General features: G+C 50.0%; 1 protein-coding gene across 1 annotated transcript in view; it reads right to left on the reverse strand.

The window, feature by feature from the left end:
* Window positions 1-20,316, reverse strand: part of CACNA1E (calcium voltage-gated channel subunit alpha1 E) — a 425,092-nt gene that overhangs the window by 71,301 nt on the left and 333,475 nt on the right. Inside the window, exons 10-21 of the mRNA XM_081024587.1 lie at window positions 19,367-19,482; window positions 14,975-15,028; window positions 14,261-14,350; window positions 12,694-12,903; window positions 11,766-11,878; window positions 10,029-10,141; window positions 9,554-9,685; window positions 9,004-9,076; window positions 8,036-8,153; window positions 5,826-5,893; window positions 4,992-5,089; window positions 777-833 (exon numbers count right to left, since the gene is read on the reverse strand). Coding sequence (XP_080880713.1) covers window positions 777-833; window positions 4,992-5,089; window positions 5,826-5,893; window positions 8,036-8,153; window positions 9,004-9,076; window positions 9,554-9,685; window positions 10,029-10,141; window positions 11,766-11,878; window positions 12,694-12,903; window positions 14,261-14,350; window positions 14,975-15,028; window positions 19,367-19,482 — 1,242 coding nt within the window. The remainder of the gene's footprint in view (window positions 1-776; window positions 834-4,991; window positions 5,090-5,825; window positions 5,894-8,035; window positions 8,154-9,003; window positions 9,077-9,553; window positions 9,686-10,028; window positions 10,142-11,765; window positions 11,879-12,693; window positions 12,904-14,260; window positions 14,351-14,974; window positions 15,029-19,366; window positions 19,483-20,316) is intronic.

Below are 20,316 nucleotides of genomic sequence, written 5' to 3' on the forward strand. Positions count from 1 at the left end.
AATTCAAGGTGAAAGACCTTTTCCCTCCTGCTGTCCCTCTCCTTTCCCTTTCCGACTGCAGCGTGGGGTTGCGAGGGCACAGAAGTGCAATGGTCAGATACCATCGAAGGGTAAGGACAGAGACAAGCAGACCCGTGTGACAAAAAGTGTTGGCATCGCCCTCAAAAAACAAGAGTGCTGTGGGTCTCTTCCACAGCAGCGAATCAAACCCACAGAGGACTGACTGTGTGCAAAGCCCACCAGCAGCTCATCCTCAAACCCGCTGTTGAGCCTTTCAGCCCAGGGCCTAGAGGAGCATTCATGGGGCAGCAGGAGCACACAAACGTGACACATACAGAGAGCACACGGGAGTGGGCTCACACGGGCGGAAGGGTAGTCACCTACTCCTTCCCTCACGCCTGCCTGTGGGTACACAACTGCGGACTGTTACGGGGACACGCACGTGTGCCCCCACACACCCTCACGGAGGCCCACACGTGGCTGTACACAGCTGCCTCCATGAAAAGTACACACACGCCAACACATGGCCACTCACAGGCCACACAGAAGAGCGAGCAACACACAAGGTTACGTACCTTACACACACTGACACAAGCAGGTGTTGTAAGGGACAGAGGGGCATATCCACAGATCATGGGCATGGAATACACGCGCGCACACCCCGGCACACACGGATGTGCACACCTAGCGCCACTTGTCCGCGGCCAGGACAATGACACGGTGTCCCCGCACCCACACAGAACCACTCACAAACACGCAAACCGGCCCACACATACAGGTGGCTGCTGCGTGGCTCCCACATCGACATGTGGTGTCTTCGCCTTCTGTCTCTTCTGGGAAAGAAAAACGAACAGGTTCAGTTCACCCCCACCTCTAGGAGCCACAGCCCCACAGCCACCAGCCGATGTTCAGGGAGCGGCACCGAGCCCCCCACGTGTCCACACATTCTCCACATGCCCGCGGCTCTCTGCAGACTCCCAACCTTCCATTCTCCGAGGGAGGGACCTGGTGCCTTGCCGTGTGCAAACACGTGGATGGACATTTGGAAGAAACAAACAGAAATGCAAAGGATCTACCATTTCATAGAGCAGACTCTTCAGAAGCTCAACCGCCATCCCCACTGCACTCACGCGTCCACCTCATAGCCTTCCGAGACCTCGTTTGACAATCCTGTAAGTTGGGCGAGGAGCTGTACTTCCCCCTGTCCAATCTAGGATAGCACCTGTATAGCACGGTCACGCAGGTGTGACGCCCCGTCACCATTCCAAGCTCACAAAGTGTGCAGGGCACCAGTGCTCTGCCATGCACACCACTGAGGCCACAGAAGTAGCCCACGGCCAAAGGCAGGGCCACCGTCCATGTAGGCCAGGATGTGAGCGGTGACCCCTGCATTTGAGCAACTCAGTGGCCCCGGCCAGACGCCCTGATGGAAGGTCCAGTCTGTAAAGCCCAGTATTAACCTTAGCCTTTCACAGAGAAAAATCTCTTCTACACACACACATGCTGTGTCCTTCCAAACACAGTCAATGGAAGATCAGAGTGGCAGGACGCGGGCATCACCCACCGAAAGGCAGACAAGACTCCTGGGAACATGAGGCTGTCCGCTCAGGTGGAGGACAATGTACCTGCGACACCTGTGGAGAGAGCCTGCTCCAGGTCCTGGGCGGACAGATCCCGTCTGGCCCAATGGGCCCTGCCGGGACCTGCAAGTTGACAAATGCTGCTCTCTTCCTGATAAAAGAGACATCCACCCATGAGAACCTGCTAGGCAAACTAGTACTGCTCAACAGCCACGTCCGCCGCTGCAGAGGAGCCTGATACTTGGTGGGGCTGAGGACGCAGGGCCAGCTGGTCGGAGCCTCCCGCGGTGTCTGGCAGAGGCATGATGTGCAGAGCACCCAGGGGCCGGACACAGATATCACTGGGAGAGGCCCGCAGACACCCCTCCTGTGTGCACCCGTCAGCACTGACAGCCCCAACCGCAAGGAGGCCCACCTGGGGCAGCAGAGCCAAGAGGCGTGGGTCGCACAGAGAAACAGAAGCCCACACTCTAGACAGGCAGCACGCACACCCACTGGGAAAAGCATATTCCACCATCTCATTGCAAATGCTGGAGGTGGGGAGGTGTGTGAGCGTACGTACGTGGAAGAATTCTCTCTCTCACGTGTACACACATGTGTACACACACACACGCACGCACAACCAGGCAAAACAGAGACCCAATCTGTAATTCCCACACAAATCAGACACACACTGCAAACTCCTCTTCACTTCTCTACTCACACATGCAGAGATCCGAGTTCAAAACCCGTCGGAATCAAGGACATACCTTCTTTCCTACAATCACGCAGAGACGCAGCCACGTGTCTCCAACCCAGGCACCTGGGACCTCACATACAGCCCCCCCATCACCTTGTGGACCAGGAGGCCAGTTGGTATTCTTCCCATTTCAAAGACGGGGAAGCAGAGGTTCCCGGATCCTCAGGGGTTCTCTCTCCAAGGTCACAGAGCATGTGAGTGACAGAACTATGACTAGTACCCAGGCCTGTTGGTTTGTCTCTTGCCATATTTCTCTGAGGACAGCGGCATTCTCACTTGGTTGCACAAGGACACCAGCGGTCCTGCCTGCACTCCCGAGCAGTGCACACACCCCAACGTACTTCCTGCCTGTGGCACCCAACGTGCAGCAAGTGCCACAACCAAACCTGGATCTCCACTCATCTTGGATGGTTATGGCACCTTCTTCCCCTCACTGTGCCCGGATACACACACGGCTCAACTCCTACACCCTATGCCTACCAGTATTTCATTCATTTTCTCATTCCATAAATAGTGAGTTTCTACTCTGGGCTAAGCACCTTCCCAATTACATCCAAACCCACTTCTCCCCCAGGCTCCCTCGTCTCAGTAAACAGAACCACCCACCGTAAGTGACAGCCAGTCCTACCCAGCAGTATATTCGGATACCTGTGTATGTGTATATATTTTCAACCCAAACTCAGAGTTCAGGGAGGAAGGTGGAGTAGAATCTACTCAAGGCCCAGAGAGTTGTTCTGCCTTTCTCCATCATTCTTTAACAATTCTTTTTTGTGGGGTGGGGCTGGGGGGGGAGTTATTTTTCTCACTCACAGAGGAGGGGCCCACAGTTCCGGTCTTCACAGCTTGGAAAGGTGAGGGCAAGATGATGGCCATGCAGAAAAGGGAGGACCCCACTTATAATTCTAGAAAGGCCCTGTAAGGCGAGGCAGAGAAGGCTCAGGAGCCCCTCACACGAGTTCTGGGCAAAGAGAGACTCCTCCTTCAGCAACTTCAGGTAGTCAAGGGCGGGGTCTGGTGCCAGGATAGGGTTCCATGTCTTGGAGGGTCTCCGACCCTCCCCATAGACACCCCAGGGCCACTCACACAGTCATCATGCAGACCCAGACGCAACAACAGGAGTTCCATGGTCTGTAGTCACGTCTCAGACCCTCCGCCAACACCTTCCCTTGGCACCACAGGAGGTCAGCCCCATACAGGGCCCAAGCCCACAGCCCCGGGTTCTACCAGCAACCACAGATCCAGGCTGGATCCTCAAAAACCTCTCAAAAACCTGTCCTCACTGCTCCACTTCATCGCCTCCCATTCTCTCCCTAATCCACTCTAACTGCATTCTATTCCCAGAGGCCACAGAAATGACTCTTGCAAAGGTTCCTAACAGCTTTCATTTTGCCAAACCCCATGGTCCCTTTTCTGCCCTCATCTTTCGTGATCTTTCAACAGTATTTAGCTCCACTGTCAGCTCCTTCCTTCCTAAGGAGTATCCTTCTCTGGGTCTCTAGGATACCATGCTTCCTCATTCCTTCTCCCACCTCCTGGTAGCCCCATCAGTCTCCTTTTGGGGTTTCTCCTCTGCCAGACCTCGAGGCATAGGAAGGCTCTGGGTCTCTGTCCTCAGCTCCCCCCTTCTCCACTTCGACTCTCCCTGGGCCAGCTCACCCATGCTGGCAGCTAAATACTATCCAAATGCAAATGGCTCCCCCCAGTCTTTTCTTCTAACCCACACCTCTCTTCTAAGCTTCAGACTCATGTAACCAATGGCCTATTCGACATCTCCACGTGGATGTCTTATATGTATTTCAAACTTAATGCTCCGCAAAATAGACTCCATCATTCTCCAGGGGATGGCAAATGTCACCACCATCTTCCCAGGTGCTTAGGCCGCACACCTTAAAACCTGGGAGAAATGTTCGTTTCTCTTTTTTTCTCATCCCCACCCTCATCACATTGAATCCATTAGAGATTGAATGGGGTTATGTCTCCCCTCCTCCACTGTCACCACCCTGGTCTAAACTTTTCCCAGTCATCTCTCACCTACTTTAAGAACCAACTTCCTGTCTCCCTGCCTCCATTCTTGGCCCCGACAATCCATTCTCCACAAAGCAGAGTGACCTTTTAGAAGTATAAATCATGTCACATACATCTTTTACTCTCCCATGGTTGCAATTAGAAGAAAAGCTAAAATCCTTTACCTGGACCTTCAGGACCTCCCCCAGCTGGCTCCTGCCCACCTCCCTGACCTTGGCTCCTTCTGTTCCTCTTTGTTCCCTACACACCACCCACACCGGATCTTGCAGGGGAATGCTCTTCCTTCAAATGTCACAGGACCGCTTTATACACATTTAGGTCTCTGCTTAAATATCACGTCTTCTGAGAACCCCTCCCCAGACTGCCCAAAGATACTCCACCCAGCTCTCGTTCCTCTGCCTTATTACCATTTTATTTCTTTGACAGCAAATATCACTGCTGAAAATTATTTATGTGTATCTCTTATCTATCTCACTCGCTAAAATAAAAGCTCCACGAGAACAGAGACCGTGTCTGCCTCACTGCTGTGTTCACAGGACACTTCCTGGCACGGAGCAGGTCCCCTCAGATGATAAAGTTTTTGAGTTGATGTATTGGCAGTTAGCACAGGAGCCTGGGGGGCAGTAAGGTAGGGATAGCCGACTCACTCCATAGACGGCATGTTGGGTGCAGACATCGGGCTGACCTCCTTGGCCTTCTGCAGTGCATGTTTCTGGTTAAAGGCCTCCTCTTCTTCCTGCTCATCCTAGACACAAAGAAGAGATGGCTGTGCCCGAGACCCCCATGAAGGAGAGGGGAGCTCCGTTGGCTCTCCCTGGATGGAGTTCTAGAGATGAGGAAAGCAAGGGAAGCAGTTAAACAAGGCAGCATGAGGTTAGATTGGCTTAAGGACCACAGATGACCAGAAGCCAGGCCTCCCCGGCTCTGGCATGGCCAGAGACTCTGGTCTCCTCCCTGCCCCACAGGCTGCCCAGGAGAGCCATGGGAGTTGACCCCAATCCCTAGTGCTCCGTGGAGCTGCCCACAGCTGTGCAAGTGAGAGGCCAAGAGCTGACACTTCTCAGATGTTCTTCAGTGTCTGGCAGTGATGGAGCATGGCCCTTCCAGGCAGAGCCCCTGAAGTAAAGCCCTGAGGCTGCACCTCCTATCATGCCCTCTTCCCTGTAAGGTACATTCAGGGCTTTCGTTTTCTTTCTTCTTCATCGTGTAACCCTGTAAAGGGCCCCTTTGAGGGTTCACAGTGATTAAGCTGTTATTTCCTGTATCCCATGAGAGACCCAGGCTGGCCTGAGGCTCATCAAACTCAACAAAAGTGAACCAGGCTTCCTTCATGGATGTGTGGCTCTCCAACTGCCCAGAAGCTCCCAGAAGGAGCCTTCCCGGCAGGCCTGAGCCAGACAACGCAGACTTTTGGAGAGAGCTCCCAAGGCCAGAGGGCATCCAATGGCACAAGAGAACGATCGGGTCCCCAGAGAACTTACCTTAGTCAGCTCCTGGGCGTTGGCCAGATTGTCTACGGCAATAGCCAAGAACACGTTCAGAAGCGTGTCTGGGATGATGGGTTAAGGATGGGGAAGTAAGAAGAGTAGAAGGCTTCAAGCAAGGCTGAGAAGGCATCTCCGTGTCTGTGCTGATGGGGACACTAGAAGCGACCCCAAAAAGGTACATAAGAAGCGACTATGGGAAGAGGGATGGAGATGTCATGCAACTCTGTTTAAAGGAGAGTATGTCTTCCCTCCTTCCACATATCATCTCTGCACAGGACAAGGAAATACCCGAAATCAAACCACCCAGGGGCCAAGATGGAATGAGGAGGTTTTTAAAGAGCTACAAGGCCTATTCATAGCAATACCCGATAGAGAATCATGGAACAATAAGACGGGTAAACAGGTAGGGAGCTCAGTGGAGAAGCTCATCTCTCTTTTCTTTATTAAATTTTTATTGGGGAATATTGGGGAACAGTGTGTTTGTTTCTCCATCAGTTCCAAGTTGCTGTCCTTCAAGCTAGTTGTGGAGGGCGCAGCTCAGCTCCAAGTCCAGTCGCCGTTTTCAATCTTTAGTTGCAGGGGGCGCAGCCCACCATCCCATGTGGGAATTGAACCGGCAACCTTGTTGTTGAGAGCTCACGCTCTAACCAACTGAGCCATCCAGCAATCCCTCGGGGGTCACAGGGGCAGCTCATTGTCTTCAATCCAGTTGTGGAAGGCGCAGCTCACTAGCCCATGTAGGAATCGAACTGGCAACCCTGTTATTTAGAGCTCACGCTCTCACCAACTGAGACATTCGGCCACCCCATCATCTCTCCTTTCTGAGAGGCTGGAACTGAGACCAGCTAGACCAGTGGTGCTTTCATCCTTAAAAACGAAAAGAAATGAGAACCCACAGCCCCAGCACTGACCAGCTCTCAATAATGGGATGTGAACGTCCCATTCTTCTCATCCTGGACGGTTTCTGTATTTCATTTAACAAAATGTCACAGACCACACAGGATCATTATGGAACCCATTTCTATTCCGCACTAAACCTCTGAAGTCTCAATTTTCCAACGGTCTCTGAGACCCGTATGTTCTAGAACAAAGAACCGGTTCTAACATAAAGGTCCAGGTCTGACTACCCTAGGAGTAAAAGGAAAATCCTGGTGCCATTGTGACAAACTGGCCTTCCGTTTCTGTGATGCAATACACATCTTTCTTTTCATGGGTTTCTCATGTTTAGTTGATCGTCTGCTATTAGGTTGGAGGGCAGAAAACCTAAAGGAGCATCTTTTCTCTGCGAGATTATAGAAAATGCAAAACTACGTATAGAAAATGCAAAACTACGTATAGAAAATGCAAATCACGTGGCTCTCCTTTTGTATTGAACCCATCCCAATTCAAGGCGAGTCTCCCTCCCCACAAACATGTAATGATCCTGTAGAAGTTGGTGGTTTATAAGGTGCATTCCAATAAATTATCTCATTTACTGTCACAACTAACACAGGAGATAAGATATTGTCATTCTCCTTGCAGATGTGAAAACCAGAAGCCCAGAAGGCTGAGTGACTTTCCCAGAGCCACACAGCTGGTGAGCAGAGTTGCTGGGATTAAAACCTCATCTTCCTTGACGTAGATCCTGTGCCCAGACATGGGTTTCGGAATGAAATGGACTTGGTTTCGTCTCCCTTTGCAATTTAGTAATTGTTTGCGTTTCATCAAGTTCTTTCTTCTGAGTCTTACAAGGGTAGGGTTAGACGAAATAGTGCCAGGAAAGCACTCGGTACGTACAAGGACTCACGAATAGCACAAATGCAACCAATGTTAGATACGCTTAGGAGTGTCGGTGTTAATCACAAGGTTGTGTCTGGGAGAGCCCCCTATGTGACGGGCTCTGTCTGTAGTCACATGTAATTAACTGAGTGGTATTACAATCTGCCTGCTGTGGCAGCCTACCACGATCTCTGTCCTTTCTTCCTTCCCTCAGCTGACAGTACCTCCAACCATTGCCTGTAACAGCCTCATATGTTATTACCTGAATGCGCTGTTGATGTGGAGGCTATTCCATCATCTTTACATGTATCCGCTTTGCCACCCCAGTGTACAAAGTCCTTAAGATTCCTGTTTCTCTTAGTACCCAGAGCAACGTCCCGCCCCCACCCCTTCCGCTTCCCCTGAAATGCAGGCATGTGCACGGAGGCACATGTTCAAAAGGATACAGTTTCCAAACAAGGTGAGCACGATGAAATAGATGGCCGACCACATGCCAGAGCTGACCCCGCCCTGGGAGCGGATCCCGTTGTACATAACCTCGTTCCAGTCCTCGCCTGTCAGGATCTACACAGAGCAAACAACAGGCGAGTCAGGGCCCTGGGCCAGTGTGAAGGGGAACGTCTGGGCCTGGGTCTTTCCCATCCACCCCCTTGCGTGGCCATCCTGCCGAGGACGGGGGTGGGGGGGAAGAAAAAGGTCACTCCCACGCATAATCCTCAACTTCCTTCTGATACAGAAGGGGATTTTAGACATTGGAAATGGAAGAAGAGCATCAGAAGGAAAGATTCCAGTCCTGAAAGTCCAGAGTGTCCCCCACCTCCACTTTGCCCGGCCTACAGGAGTCACCCAGATCAGCTGGTCTGGCCACCCCCCAACTGTCCCCAGAGCTGCCAAGGCACAGTTCCTGAGACAGCAGCGCTGTGGGAAAGAGCCTCCCAGGCGCCAGTCCAGAACACCTGGGTCTGGGTCAGCTTCAGATGCTGCCTCAGCAATGCTTTTCTTTAGCTCCAAGAGTTTGACTTTTCCCCCATGATTTAAAAGAGGTTTTTCTTTTTGAGGGGAGTGGGTGGAAAAGATACTTCATGAAATGGACACGTGGGCTAGAAAATGCTTCTGATTTTAGAAAACCATAAATGTGATATGTCACTGAATGTCTGACTTAATATCTTCTGCAGACTCACAAAGGGAGAAGGCCACTGAGGTGATCACAAGCGAGCTCTTCTATTATCGGTAAGAACAGAGCTACAGAAACCCCAGGAATGATCGTGATGACGATCCCTCAATAAGCAAGCAGACCCAGTGGCCTGGGACATTCCCGGAGGGGAAAAGCGGGGTTCTCCTAGGACATCGTCACCTTGCAGTGTGTGCCCAGCGACCCCACAGGACATTTTTTAACTGTCAGGTGGCCTCATACCTGGAATACAGTCATAATGGCTGCAGGGAAGGTGTCAAAGTTTGCCGAAGGAGTCCCATCATTAAAGTTAAACCTGAGAAGGAAATTCAGAGAGAAGAACGGATTGCAAATCTCACACACCAAGTTTGCCCTTCCCGAGATTTTGCCATTTCCATCCCTTCTTTCCCCTTCTCCACAGGCCCCTCCCACACTCTCCCCGTGGCATGTGATTGATAAAGATGGTATTAGTGACTATTACTGGTGGACTGTGCATTTTGAAGGGTCTGGATAATGAGAGGGGCTTTGGACTGATCCTGAGTTACAGGGCGTCATGCTGGACATTTCAGAGACAGCTCCAGAGGGAGCGGTCCTCAGAATAAGAGCCCTGTACCCTATGAAAAGATTGAAAGCAGAGACACTGGTTCTACACATACACTCAGTGGTTGATTTGCACCAGTGGACAAGCAAGATGAGCAAGCAAGATGATAACATGGTGATTAAATTGGTGAGCCCGGTGCTCACAGGCTGAAGTACTGAGGCTCCTTTGGATGGAAAGCTCATCGGTGCTTACCTGCCTCCAAAGAGCTGCATTCCCAGGAGGGCAAAGACGACAATGAAGAGGAAGAGGAGAAAGAGCAAACTGATGATCGACTTCATGGAACTCATCAAGGAGACCACCAGATTCCGCAGGGATGCCCAGTACCTACAAAATCCAGATGACATGACAGTGGTAAATACTGCAGACCAAACTGTCCCCAAGGCCAGCTGCACATCTGCTTGGTGGTGCACGAAATGAGCTGCCTCGTATAACTGGAGGAAGGAGAGACGGGAGCAACGATATGGCATGGGCTCTGGCATCGCTGATGTTTTTGTGGTTTGATCTTTAGAGGAGGAGGAGGAGCCCAAGAATGGGGTGGAGGTGGGGTGGGGTGGGAAAGGGGAACACGTGGTAAGGGGGAATAGAAGATGTAAGGAAATCAAATAATGCAGAAAGAAGCTTCCACTCTCAAAGGTGGTTGAAAAGAGTCTAGATTCTGATCACTTACTTGGTTATTTTAAATATTCTTAGAAGCCGGAGAGCTCGTAAGACACTGATTCCAAAAGAGGTACCAGGTCTGAAGATGGCCCAGACCACTTCAAAGATACTGCCCACGGTGACCTAAAAAGCCAAACCAGATCACAGTGAGAGGAAGAAGAGGAGGAGGAAAAAGAGAGAGACACATTCTGGTATTCAGCAATCAACAGTTCTCATGGGGCTATAGTGAAATTCAAACTCCCCCCTCACCCCCAGCCCTCCTCTAGCAGGACTACCTATTTGTGAAGGCTGCCAAAGAAAAACGAGACTCTACCATGTCTCTGCTCTCCACTCCCCTCGCTAACTTTAATCATTCACACTGTAGACTGGTTTACTGTCTGCTGTTCTGTCCTCGTGAAAACTACAAGTCACCACTCCTGCACAAATATGATAGCCGCAACTGTTCTTACATTATAACACCTTGGGCAGACAGGCAAAAGAGTGGTCCTCGAAGCAAAGGAAACACAATTTGAATTAATACAGGTTGCATTGCAATATAAAAATCCAAGAGAGGGTCCACATTCTCCCATTCTTCTAGAATTTAGAGCTAACAGGAATGTTTCCGTCACACGTATATTAAATACCTTTCAGACACTGGGGTCCCAGACAACCCAATGTGATGGCACTACCTGGAGTCATAGAACCTGACTGCTGTAGGAAGCAGCAATATCAAACGAATTCAATTTGTTTTTGTTTTAATTATATATCTATGGACTGTCTACTATAGTCTACACATTGCACTATGCGAAATAACAAAAATTAATCCTCACTGCAATGCTGAGAAATATGTATGTAAGGAAAGTAAGGTTTAAACGGTCTTTCAGTGGCTGCTATGCTTGAAAATTGCCCATACCCAGAAATATATGTTCTAAGTTAAAGTACAGGTTGGCAAATACTCAGACTCATTAGCACATAACTGAAAGGTTGGCAGAAAAAGGAGATTTGGCAGAACGAGAAGTGGTTCAGGAACCCAAAGTTTTGTGACCTCGTACTGCTGCTAACTGGCTATGTGAACTTTCACACTAGGTCCTGCATTCACTTGTGTGTACGTAGGCAGGCTAGGTCCTGACACGTAATGTAGTGCACAGGGCTCCCGAAAGCAGCGCAAGCCAAAAATGTATGTGAAAACACTTGAAGACTGTGAGCCACGCACACAGTTATATATCGGTATTACTGAGGAAGTAGACACCAGGTGAAATAGTCTCTGTGGGACTTTCTAATAAGAGTGTGTGCAGATTCATGTGCATGTTTGTATGAGGGTATATCTAGGTACTTTTCCCAATTTTAAACTTTACTAAAAAAATCCCCAAAAACAAATATATAAGCTTCTCTCTTTTATTGAGTCACCTTATGGAATCAAGTCTTTTGTTCTTCTCTCCCAGTCATCCCTTAGGATAATAAATGGTTCAAAACCCTGGCTGTGGGCAGCGTTGCCAAATTCACTGAGGTATACACTAGTGCTCCTTCAATGGTGTGTGTGTTCCACTTCAATACAAACATTAAAAATAATGGAGCTTTAAAAGAAACCAAACAAACCCTCGTATGGCAAGGACTCACTCCTTTCTGATCTCCTGTTAGCTCATCTTATCGACTCCCCTTTTATAATTTCCGATGTCAGTGCCTCAGGCTGAGCAGGGGAGTGAGTTGCTTATCTCACACTGGTATATCACCCCAAAGCAGAAGGATGGGCGGGCTCGCGAGCACTTACCCCAAAATCAAAGCAGTTGAAAGAAGAGTGAAAATAAAGGCGAGGCCCCATGCCGTACATCTTCAGGGACATCTCCAAGAGGAAGAGTCCCAGAAACAAAAATTCTGCATAGTCTGAAAGTATCAAAAGCAGAAGCAGTTGTTCCACAGATGGCGGGAGCCCCTGTGACTCCCCAGCCCAACACCCCCACCTCCAGAGGAGCCCTGAACACCAGCAGGACCCACACACGCGAGGACCGTCAGTGACCACGGCAAGTCAGTGCCAGGCAAAACCTAATGGGGCCTAAATTCTCTCTAACCCAGGGGAGCCCCAGGCACACTCCGCAGGTCAGCTTTGCTCTCCTTCAACGGGTGCGGCTCCCAAGGCCCGTTAAACGGTAGATGGCTCTCTGGAGAGAAAGGGCATCACCATGGCTTTCATGAGAGAGCCGGATTTGCGTCACACCCCCCCCCCGCCCCCCCACCCCCCCCCCCCCCCCCCCCCCCCGCTGCGAAGGCATCCTGGCGCCTCACTCACACCCAGTGCAGCCTTCCCCAGAGTCGACCTCTAAGTTCCCTTTTTGGTCTGTTGGAGGTAGTTACTGCCCTAAGAACTCTCCTCAGGTCTTTGGTGACCCAAACTCCCCACCCCACTGAGCCTCCTTTAGACACGAAGTGAAAGCCTTAAACCATCCCAGCACCCCAGGTGTAACACTATCTCCTTGACTCATCAGCAGAGATTTGTTTATCTGATTTAACATTGAATAACAGCTGGAATGGTCACGTGACAATCCCTACCCCTTGGGGACAACTCTGGCCTCCCTTACACACGAAGAGGGAGGACGCTGGGTGAACAGAACCAGTGCAAGGCCCAGCACGACTCCTTGCTGTCTGATATTCACACCCCAACCAAGCTGCCCCCTGGTCGCCAGTGGTCGCCAGTCACTTACAGAGGAGGTGAGTGAGCCACGGGGGCTGGTTGTGGTGGACGATGGCCACACAGGCGGTGTTGAGAGCCACGAGGCTCAGCACAATCCAGTAAAACACCTGGGATTTAACCATGTGACGGACAGAGATACGCAGAAGCCTTTCCTTGTGTCGGAAGTAGGAGGCCCCATCCACCTTTGCACTTTTGATGCTGGCTCGGGCAAGAGGTGTGCCTATGGGGGAGAAGTCAAGAGGAAGAATGAGGCTACAAGAGACCACGCTCCATGGCAAGGCGGCATTCAAAGGGCAAGGTAGGTGGCGTGAGTCCCTCGGCTAGGTGACCGCCACACTGCAGGCCCACGGAATCCCCACATTAAGTGGTTTCCACGGCAGACATCCCCGCTTCTCCTCTGGACAAGCTCAGTGCTAGGAAAGATTTCCTGGGTAGAACACCAGGCATACGCCCAGTGTCCTAATAGGATCCTGTTTATGTAATTAGATTGGGCTTCTCTCTGGCCTTTCCTTTTAAATCTGCTTCAGGCAATGGAGTCATTCGGCTGTATCTGTGATCTTTCTACCACCAGGAGCCTAAAGTAGCAGTGAGCTCTGCATGCCGCTTCTGCTTTTAAGGATGAAGTGAGACTCTCCCCTTTTTCTGGGGAGGAACTATCTGCCATCAGTGAGAATCGCTAAGAGGACCCCGATTGAACACCAGTCATGCAAAGGGTTGTCGGTAGAAATTTGTTTAGCTATCAGATGGAAGTAGGTGGGGGTTACTGTGGTTAAGCAAATGATTGCAGGTGCTTAAATGGGGGTCCCTAGAAGCAACAGACCCTCACAATCCTTTGAAGAATATCTCGTTATCACAGCCAGGTGAGAGAAGACATATATGAGCATGGGACACATCAACCACTTGAAGAATCTGGGTTGGATCCTTAGCCCACTACCGCATGTTTCATACAAACAGCATTCCCTGGACCATTTTTTCCTGTAAGTCATTGTCATGTAGATTAGAGTCCCACCCCTTTCCCTAATTACATCCCTTTGGATGCTTTGAATTCTCTTCCTCTTTGTGGTGCTTCTCAAAAGGCATTACTCAGCCACGAGAAAAGAAATAGGACCATTTGTGACAACATGGATGGATCTTGAGATTATTACGCTCAGTGAAATAAGTCAGACAGAAAAAGCTGAGAACCCTATGACTTCACTGATACGTGAAATAGAAAATTGAAAGCAACAAAGGAACAAGACAAACAACAAATAAAGAAACAAAACCTCTTAGACACAGACAACAGTTTAGTGGTTACTGGAGGATTAGGGGGGAGGAGGAATGGTAAAAGAGTTACAGGAAACAGGGTCAAATATATGGTGATGGAAGGAGAACTGCTTCTGGGTGGTGAGCACACAATGTAATATATAGATGATGGATTACAGAACTGTACACTTGAAACCTATGCAATTTACTGACCATTGTCATCCCAATAAAATTAAAAAGAAAAAGACAGGCTCTAAGGAAGATCCCTCAAGCTAAAAACAAACAAACAAGGAAAAAGATTCACGGGAGTGGAAGGTCGAACAGGTTGCACTCACCCACGGAGGAGATATCAACACAGTGCTCATCGCTGGAGTCTCGGGTCATGGCCTCCGTGCGGCTCCGTTTGATGGTCGCCCTTCGAAGCACTGCACCAGGACAGGGGAGGCCAGTGAGTGAACACACGCACCCCCAGATCATTGGGGTCAACACTGAGGACGTGGGCAAGAGGCCCCGATGTCACAGGTGACTGCCTTTAAATACCTGAGCCAGGGTTAGAGAAGTGTTGAAAATCTACAGAAATGTGGCTCAGTGGCACCTCTGAAATGCAAGGCCTCTGGACTCCCTGCCAGAGCTTATCTACATGTAGCAGAGAAATGGGAACTCCACAAGTACTTGTGCCGGCTCTTCATAAACGAGGCCACTTCCTGGTAATGAAAGTGGTCCCGAGATGATCCCCCCAGATTTTCAAAGGACATCCCTTTATATACCATTGGTTGCATGGCAGACTTTTCATTGCCCGTTACCAATGACACACCCTGGAACAAAGTAACTCTTGGATTTCGTTTTTATCACTTTAAAAAGCATCTACATCTGTGACTCAATTCCTTTCCTTTGAAAGCATGAGGGATTTTTATGATAAAGAGACCTTGGTTTCAAATCCCAGAGCACCCCTCTTTTCTTTCTTTTTCTTCTTTTGATCAAGAGAGACTGCCACACACAAGAGGGGGCAACGCAAATGGAGTCACGTGTTGGTGGGAGCACTTCCTTACCTTCTAAGGCTGATGTTCCAGAATTTTTATTCTCTTCAGCAAGCATGACTTCCTCTATATGGAAACAAATGGTTTAGTAAATTATTTGTAAATGTCAAATTATTTTGCAAAACGGAAATCCCTCAGGGATGTCTCTGGCTCCAGGGCCACTGAGAGAGGAAAAAGTTCACAGCTTGGAACAGGCACCAGTATCAGAAGGACATTCAGGGTCACGGTGGGAGCTCCCGAGACACATGAGAACGGAAGGAAGTTCTTTCGTGAGGGCCGCTTGGGAGACGACTAGTCAACTTCAGTTCTGTGGCTGATACCCTTGTTCAGCAGGATATCCGTGAAAGGAAGAACTGATGTTTAACTAAAATCTCCTAATAAATGGACAGGAATGAAATTCTTCCACTTCTGTTTTTTTCTTCTACTTGGGTTCCTGTATTTCCTGACCCCTTAAGCCTTTTCTAGCGATGGGAGCTTCCATAGTTTCTTTTATCTGCAACATAACATCTGGCCGCTTTCAGGAGGTGAGAGAGGCCATGTTTGGGGCTCTAGCCCGTCTACTTCTTTGAGGAGAGAATGCTGCCTAAGCAGAGATTGATGACTAAGCACCCTCAGAGAGAGGAGCAGGCCTGGTGGGCGCGTTTCCTCCCATCCCCACCACTCCATCCTGCCCTGCTTGCTAGAGCTTGAGATGAGGAGGCTTGGGCCCATCATGAACTTTTCCTTGTGACACTGGTTTTTGCGCACGTTCTGTTCTTGGCACAGAACTCCGAAAATCCTTGGAATTTACTGTCATTGTATGCTAATGAATGAGTCACTGTGGGGGAGGCCTAGATAGCTGAAGAAAGGGGGCAGGTCACCAGAAAAAACAACCTCAGGATTGAAGGGTTACAACTTTCAGCGCCATCCCTTTCCCACCTCCTGGGAGGGGAGAGGGCCTAGAAATTCTTTAATCACCAATGGCCAATGATAGAGTAAATCATGCTATGGGATGGAAGCTTCATAAAAACCCTCAATGATGGGGGCTCAGGGAGCTTCTGGGTTGGTGAACACACGAAGATGCTGAGAGGGGGGCATGTCTGGAGAGGGCATGGCAGCTCTGTGCCCCCCAACCCCGCGCCTGCTCCTTGCCTTACAGCTCTCTTCCATTTGGCCGATCATGAGTTGCACCCTTTTTAATAAGCTGGTTCATTTTTTCTGAGCTCTGAAAGTTGTTCTACTGAATTATCAAACCTGGAACCCTCTGAATTTGTAGTCATCTGGGCAGAAATACAGGTCACAGGTGACCCTGCCCGTGGCTGGCATCTGAAGGGCAGGGACGGGGAGAGGGGAGCAGGCTTATGGGACTGAGCCTTTCACCTGTAGAGTCTGCCCTAACTCCGGGTGGCATTTAGTGTCAGAATTGAACTGAACTATTGGATACCCAATTGATGTCGGAGAATGGCAGGACTGGTTGGTGTCGGAGTGACGTATCTGGTTGTTGGTGTTTAGAGAAGAACCCGTGGACTCTCCTCTGGTCCTCCTCAAATCCAGCACTGTATACTTCAGAGGCGTCATCATCTGTGTCATACTGTTTTCTACAAAGACTTGTTAGCAGAAGCCTCACTAACATCCCTCTGAACTCGCCAATAAAATAGCCCATGTCTGGTGGGATTCAGAGTCCCCTGTCTGGACTGATGGGGGATTTGGCTTTGATACCCACTCCCACTCTGCCTGTACTAGACCCGCCAGTGGCCTAAACAATCGTTCCCGAAGATTCCAGCTGCTGGGGAAAGACTGCAGCGGACCCTGTTAAACGATGGTTTAATTTAAGCACTTGTTACAAGTACAAGGACAAGCCAAAGAGGGTAAAGTCATTACCACAATTCCACCTGCATATAAAATTGAGAGTATATAACATATTTCCCAGGGAGGAGGACATTTTCAGGCTCGGAGGGTACTGTGCAGGATGGCCATTGTACCAAGTCATAATGTTTAGCTTTCTGATTTAAGTACAGCCTCAGGCAAAACTCTAAGTTAACAGGTTTGGTGTTATTGGTGGGATTTTCCTTTGTGCAGACATAAAGGGTTTTGCAGTCATTGGACAGCACATGTTGTTTGAGGACGTCCTTTTAAAATTAGGTACTTGCTAAAGTACCTCACAGCAACATGAATGACCTTGGCCAGAGTCATGTTTGCTATGTACAGTGTCTGGGCTTTGGGGTGGGCCTATCTGAGGACCCCCTAGGTGGAAGGAGGTGTGTACTGCTGCTGGGTATCTCTGGGAAGCACTCGAGGGCTCTGGATGTGTGGAAATTTCCCCCATCCCCCACCCCCAATGCCTTTGCCAAGTTCGCTTTCGATCTTGAGAGTGTCTTTCTAGGGAAATGTAACCCATATGTCTCTGATTCACTCGCGCTTCATTTGTAAAGGGAAGGGCCAGGAAGCATAAGTTGACGTCGCAGTGCGTCTTTTTTCTTAGAAGGAGGAGAGAGCTGGCTTTGCCAACTGGAAGAAAGTGCAGCCTTGCAATTCTGCGTGTATTTCAAAAGCAGAGCCTCCAAGAGCCGCCTCTGTGCCGCCTGACCCTGAGTGGGGACCTAGTAAGCCACAAGGGTTCTCTCCCAGCTCTGCCGCCAGCCCACTCGCGAGGGTGGTCTGTCAGATGGCTCCTCCACCTAGGAAGCCAGTGACAGTTGGGACTTCAAGCTGCCTGCCTGGCCTGGCAGCCAATGTGCTCAGTAAAGCTGAGTTACCATTCTGGGCAGGGGGGTGGGGATATTCACATTCACCCCCACACAAGAGCCTCCTAGGAGAAAGGGTGAAACGGAAGTGTAGTCAACCGCATGGCTCATACTTCCAGAGGAGGCAAAGAAATACAGACTCCCGAGGGCGTGTGTGTGTGTGTGTGGTTTTTATCTGGCTTTGAAACCGCATTTTCAATCACACATGCTCTCTCACCCCTGACAGATAATCAAAAGTGAACCCAGAGCGGAGCGAGAGAGCTTTGTGTGTTGGTGATCCGAAGGAGTGTCACAGTGTCATTGCAAAGCTCAGACAACTAAGCACCAAATCATATTCCACATTTTTCCTGGGAGACCTCACATTTGTGCTAGCTATGCTTTCTACCAGGAATAGAGAAAAGATGCTATCGTGTATTTCTTTTTTATTAAAAAAATGTTACTCTTTGCTCAGGAAGAAAACAAAGATATATAACACCCATGGAATCCAACCTTTAATATAGTAAGGAGAGCAAAGGCAGCCTTGTCACTGACAGACAGGGGGTGACCGTTGCCCCTCGTACACAGCTGACCCAGAGTCTAACTTGAATCTGGTGGCTCCGTGGGTGAATGAAATCATGACAGGCTTGGACCCAGGCTCAGGGGACTGGGCAAGAATCATTCCTGGTGCTAAGCCACAGAGCGAGGAACTGAGGGAATAGGCTCAGGGGATAGGAAAAGCCAGTCCTCACCACCATCTATTACCTGGCTTACTGCGATGGCCTCACAATTGGTCTCTCTGCTTCTGGCCTGATCCTTCTATTGTCTATTGTCAACGCAGCAACCAAACGCTCCTTCCAAATGTTAAATCAGAGCATGTCCCACCTCTGCTCCAAACCCTCCCATGGTTCTCGCCTCAGTCACCCTTCCAGCGCCGGCCATTCCTGATCTGCTGCCCACGCTCCATATGACTGACTACCCGAATCCGGTCTCCTGCCCCCTCTCCTTCCTCACTCCTCTTCCTCACTCCCTTTCTGCTCCTGGAGCTCTCCTGGCTGCTGCATAGTACAGCCTTGGCGGTGGAGCATTCCTCCCTCTGGGCTTCCTCCCTGTGGCTCGCCCCCCTCATCCCCTTCAAGGCTCTCCCCCAAATAGGCCTACCCTGACTCCTCTATTTAAAACTGCAGCTTCCGCTACACCCCAAACCCTACCTGGATGTTTCCATTGTATTTATCACCTTATCACCTTACAAGTTACTTATATATTGTTTTGTCCAATGCTGCCTTCCCCAAGTAGAGGCGCCCACAGGAGTAGAGCTTTGGCTCATTGCTATACCCCAAGTACTTGAACTGGGCCTGGCCCAAAGGAAGCACGCAACAACTATGTGTGGAATGAAGTGTAAAATGTAGAAGTGTAAAATGTCACTGGCCCAAACTCAGCTCCAGGACTGGGTTACGTCCCCTTTCACTCTGTTCACCTTGCTAAAATGCCTGCCTCGAGAAAGGTGTTTGGTAGAAGAATGGGACTATTAGATGCCAGAGGAAGACAGTGCGACCAGCAGGGAACCCTGAAAGCGAATCAGACATCTAGAGCTTCTCTCTCCTTTTGTGAAGGCTGTCCCTTTGAGTGGAAGAATCCGAGTGAGAAGCGGGGAGTCCCTGCCATCTGTGCCCCCGCCAACCTCCCCCAGCCCACCCGGCCTTACCTGCTCTGTCTATCCAGGCGCGGTACCCATTCAGCTCCCGCTCAATCTGCTGCTGGCGCCGCAGTTTCATGAACGCTCTCCGGTTCTCCACTCGTTCTCTCTCTTTGGCAAATTCCCTGTGGGCAAGGGGAATAGGATTCACTAGGTTCAGGTAGTGCCGTGACTAAGAGAAAGGCAAGCAGAAGAGAGTTTTTGAGCAGGTACTTCCTTGCACCCTTTTCCCCCTTGGTCCCAAGCTGCAACCATGATCTCCCTAAAACGTTGCACAGAAGAAAAAAAAAAGGAGTTGCTCAGAAACGCACCCCATTCGGCCTCACCCAGGAAGCCTTCCCGGATCAGTTTCATTCTAGTCAGCACTCACACCCTCTGCCTGCTTTATTTTGAAAGGGACGTTCTTAGTCATGCGACACACTAAGGTTTCAAAATGCTGTGTTCTGTTCCCTTAGCCCTCCGAGGGCACAGCTACCCTTTAATCACCCTTTACCGTAATTAATGTAGACTAACCAATGATTATATGCCAGCCCTATATAAACTTTTTCATCCCCATTAACTCACTGAATCCTCACGCCACCCTACGAAGTAAGTACTAGTAAAATTCCAGTTTAGCTGCTGGGGAATCGAGGCTCAGAGAAGTAACTCGCTGGGATTGGAACTCCAACCACACAAGGGGTCCTGAGCTCTGCGCTGCTCAGTGAGGGCTGCTACTGAAGACCAAGGACATGGACACCATGAAGGCCTGAAGTGGTGTTCGGTGGCTGGTAGAAGTCAAATACAAAAAAGGGAGGAATATGAGAAGGGTACCTGGCCCCAGCGGACAGACAATGGCAAGGTGGGGTGACATGGAAGGGAGATAATGAGGCAGGGCGAGGGTCCAGGAGGAGACAGTGTCTACTGCTAGGCACAGGGGACCAGAGCCACTCCGCGTGGCACACACAGTGGAAAGACTAAAG

Source organism: Rhinolophus hipposideros (assembly GCF_964194185.1).
Source record: "Rhinolophus hipposideros genome assembly, chromosome: 19".
Taxonomy (NCBI): domain Eukaryota; kingdom Metazoa; phylum Chordata; class Mammalia; order Chiroptera; family Rhinolophidae; genus Rhinolophus; species Rhinolophus hipposideros.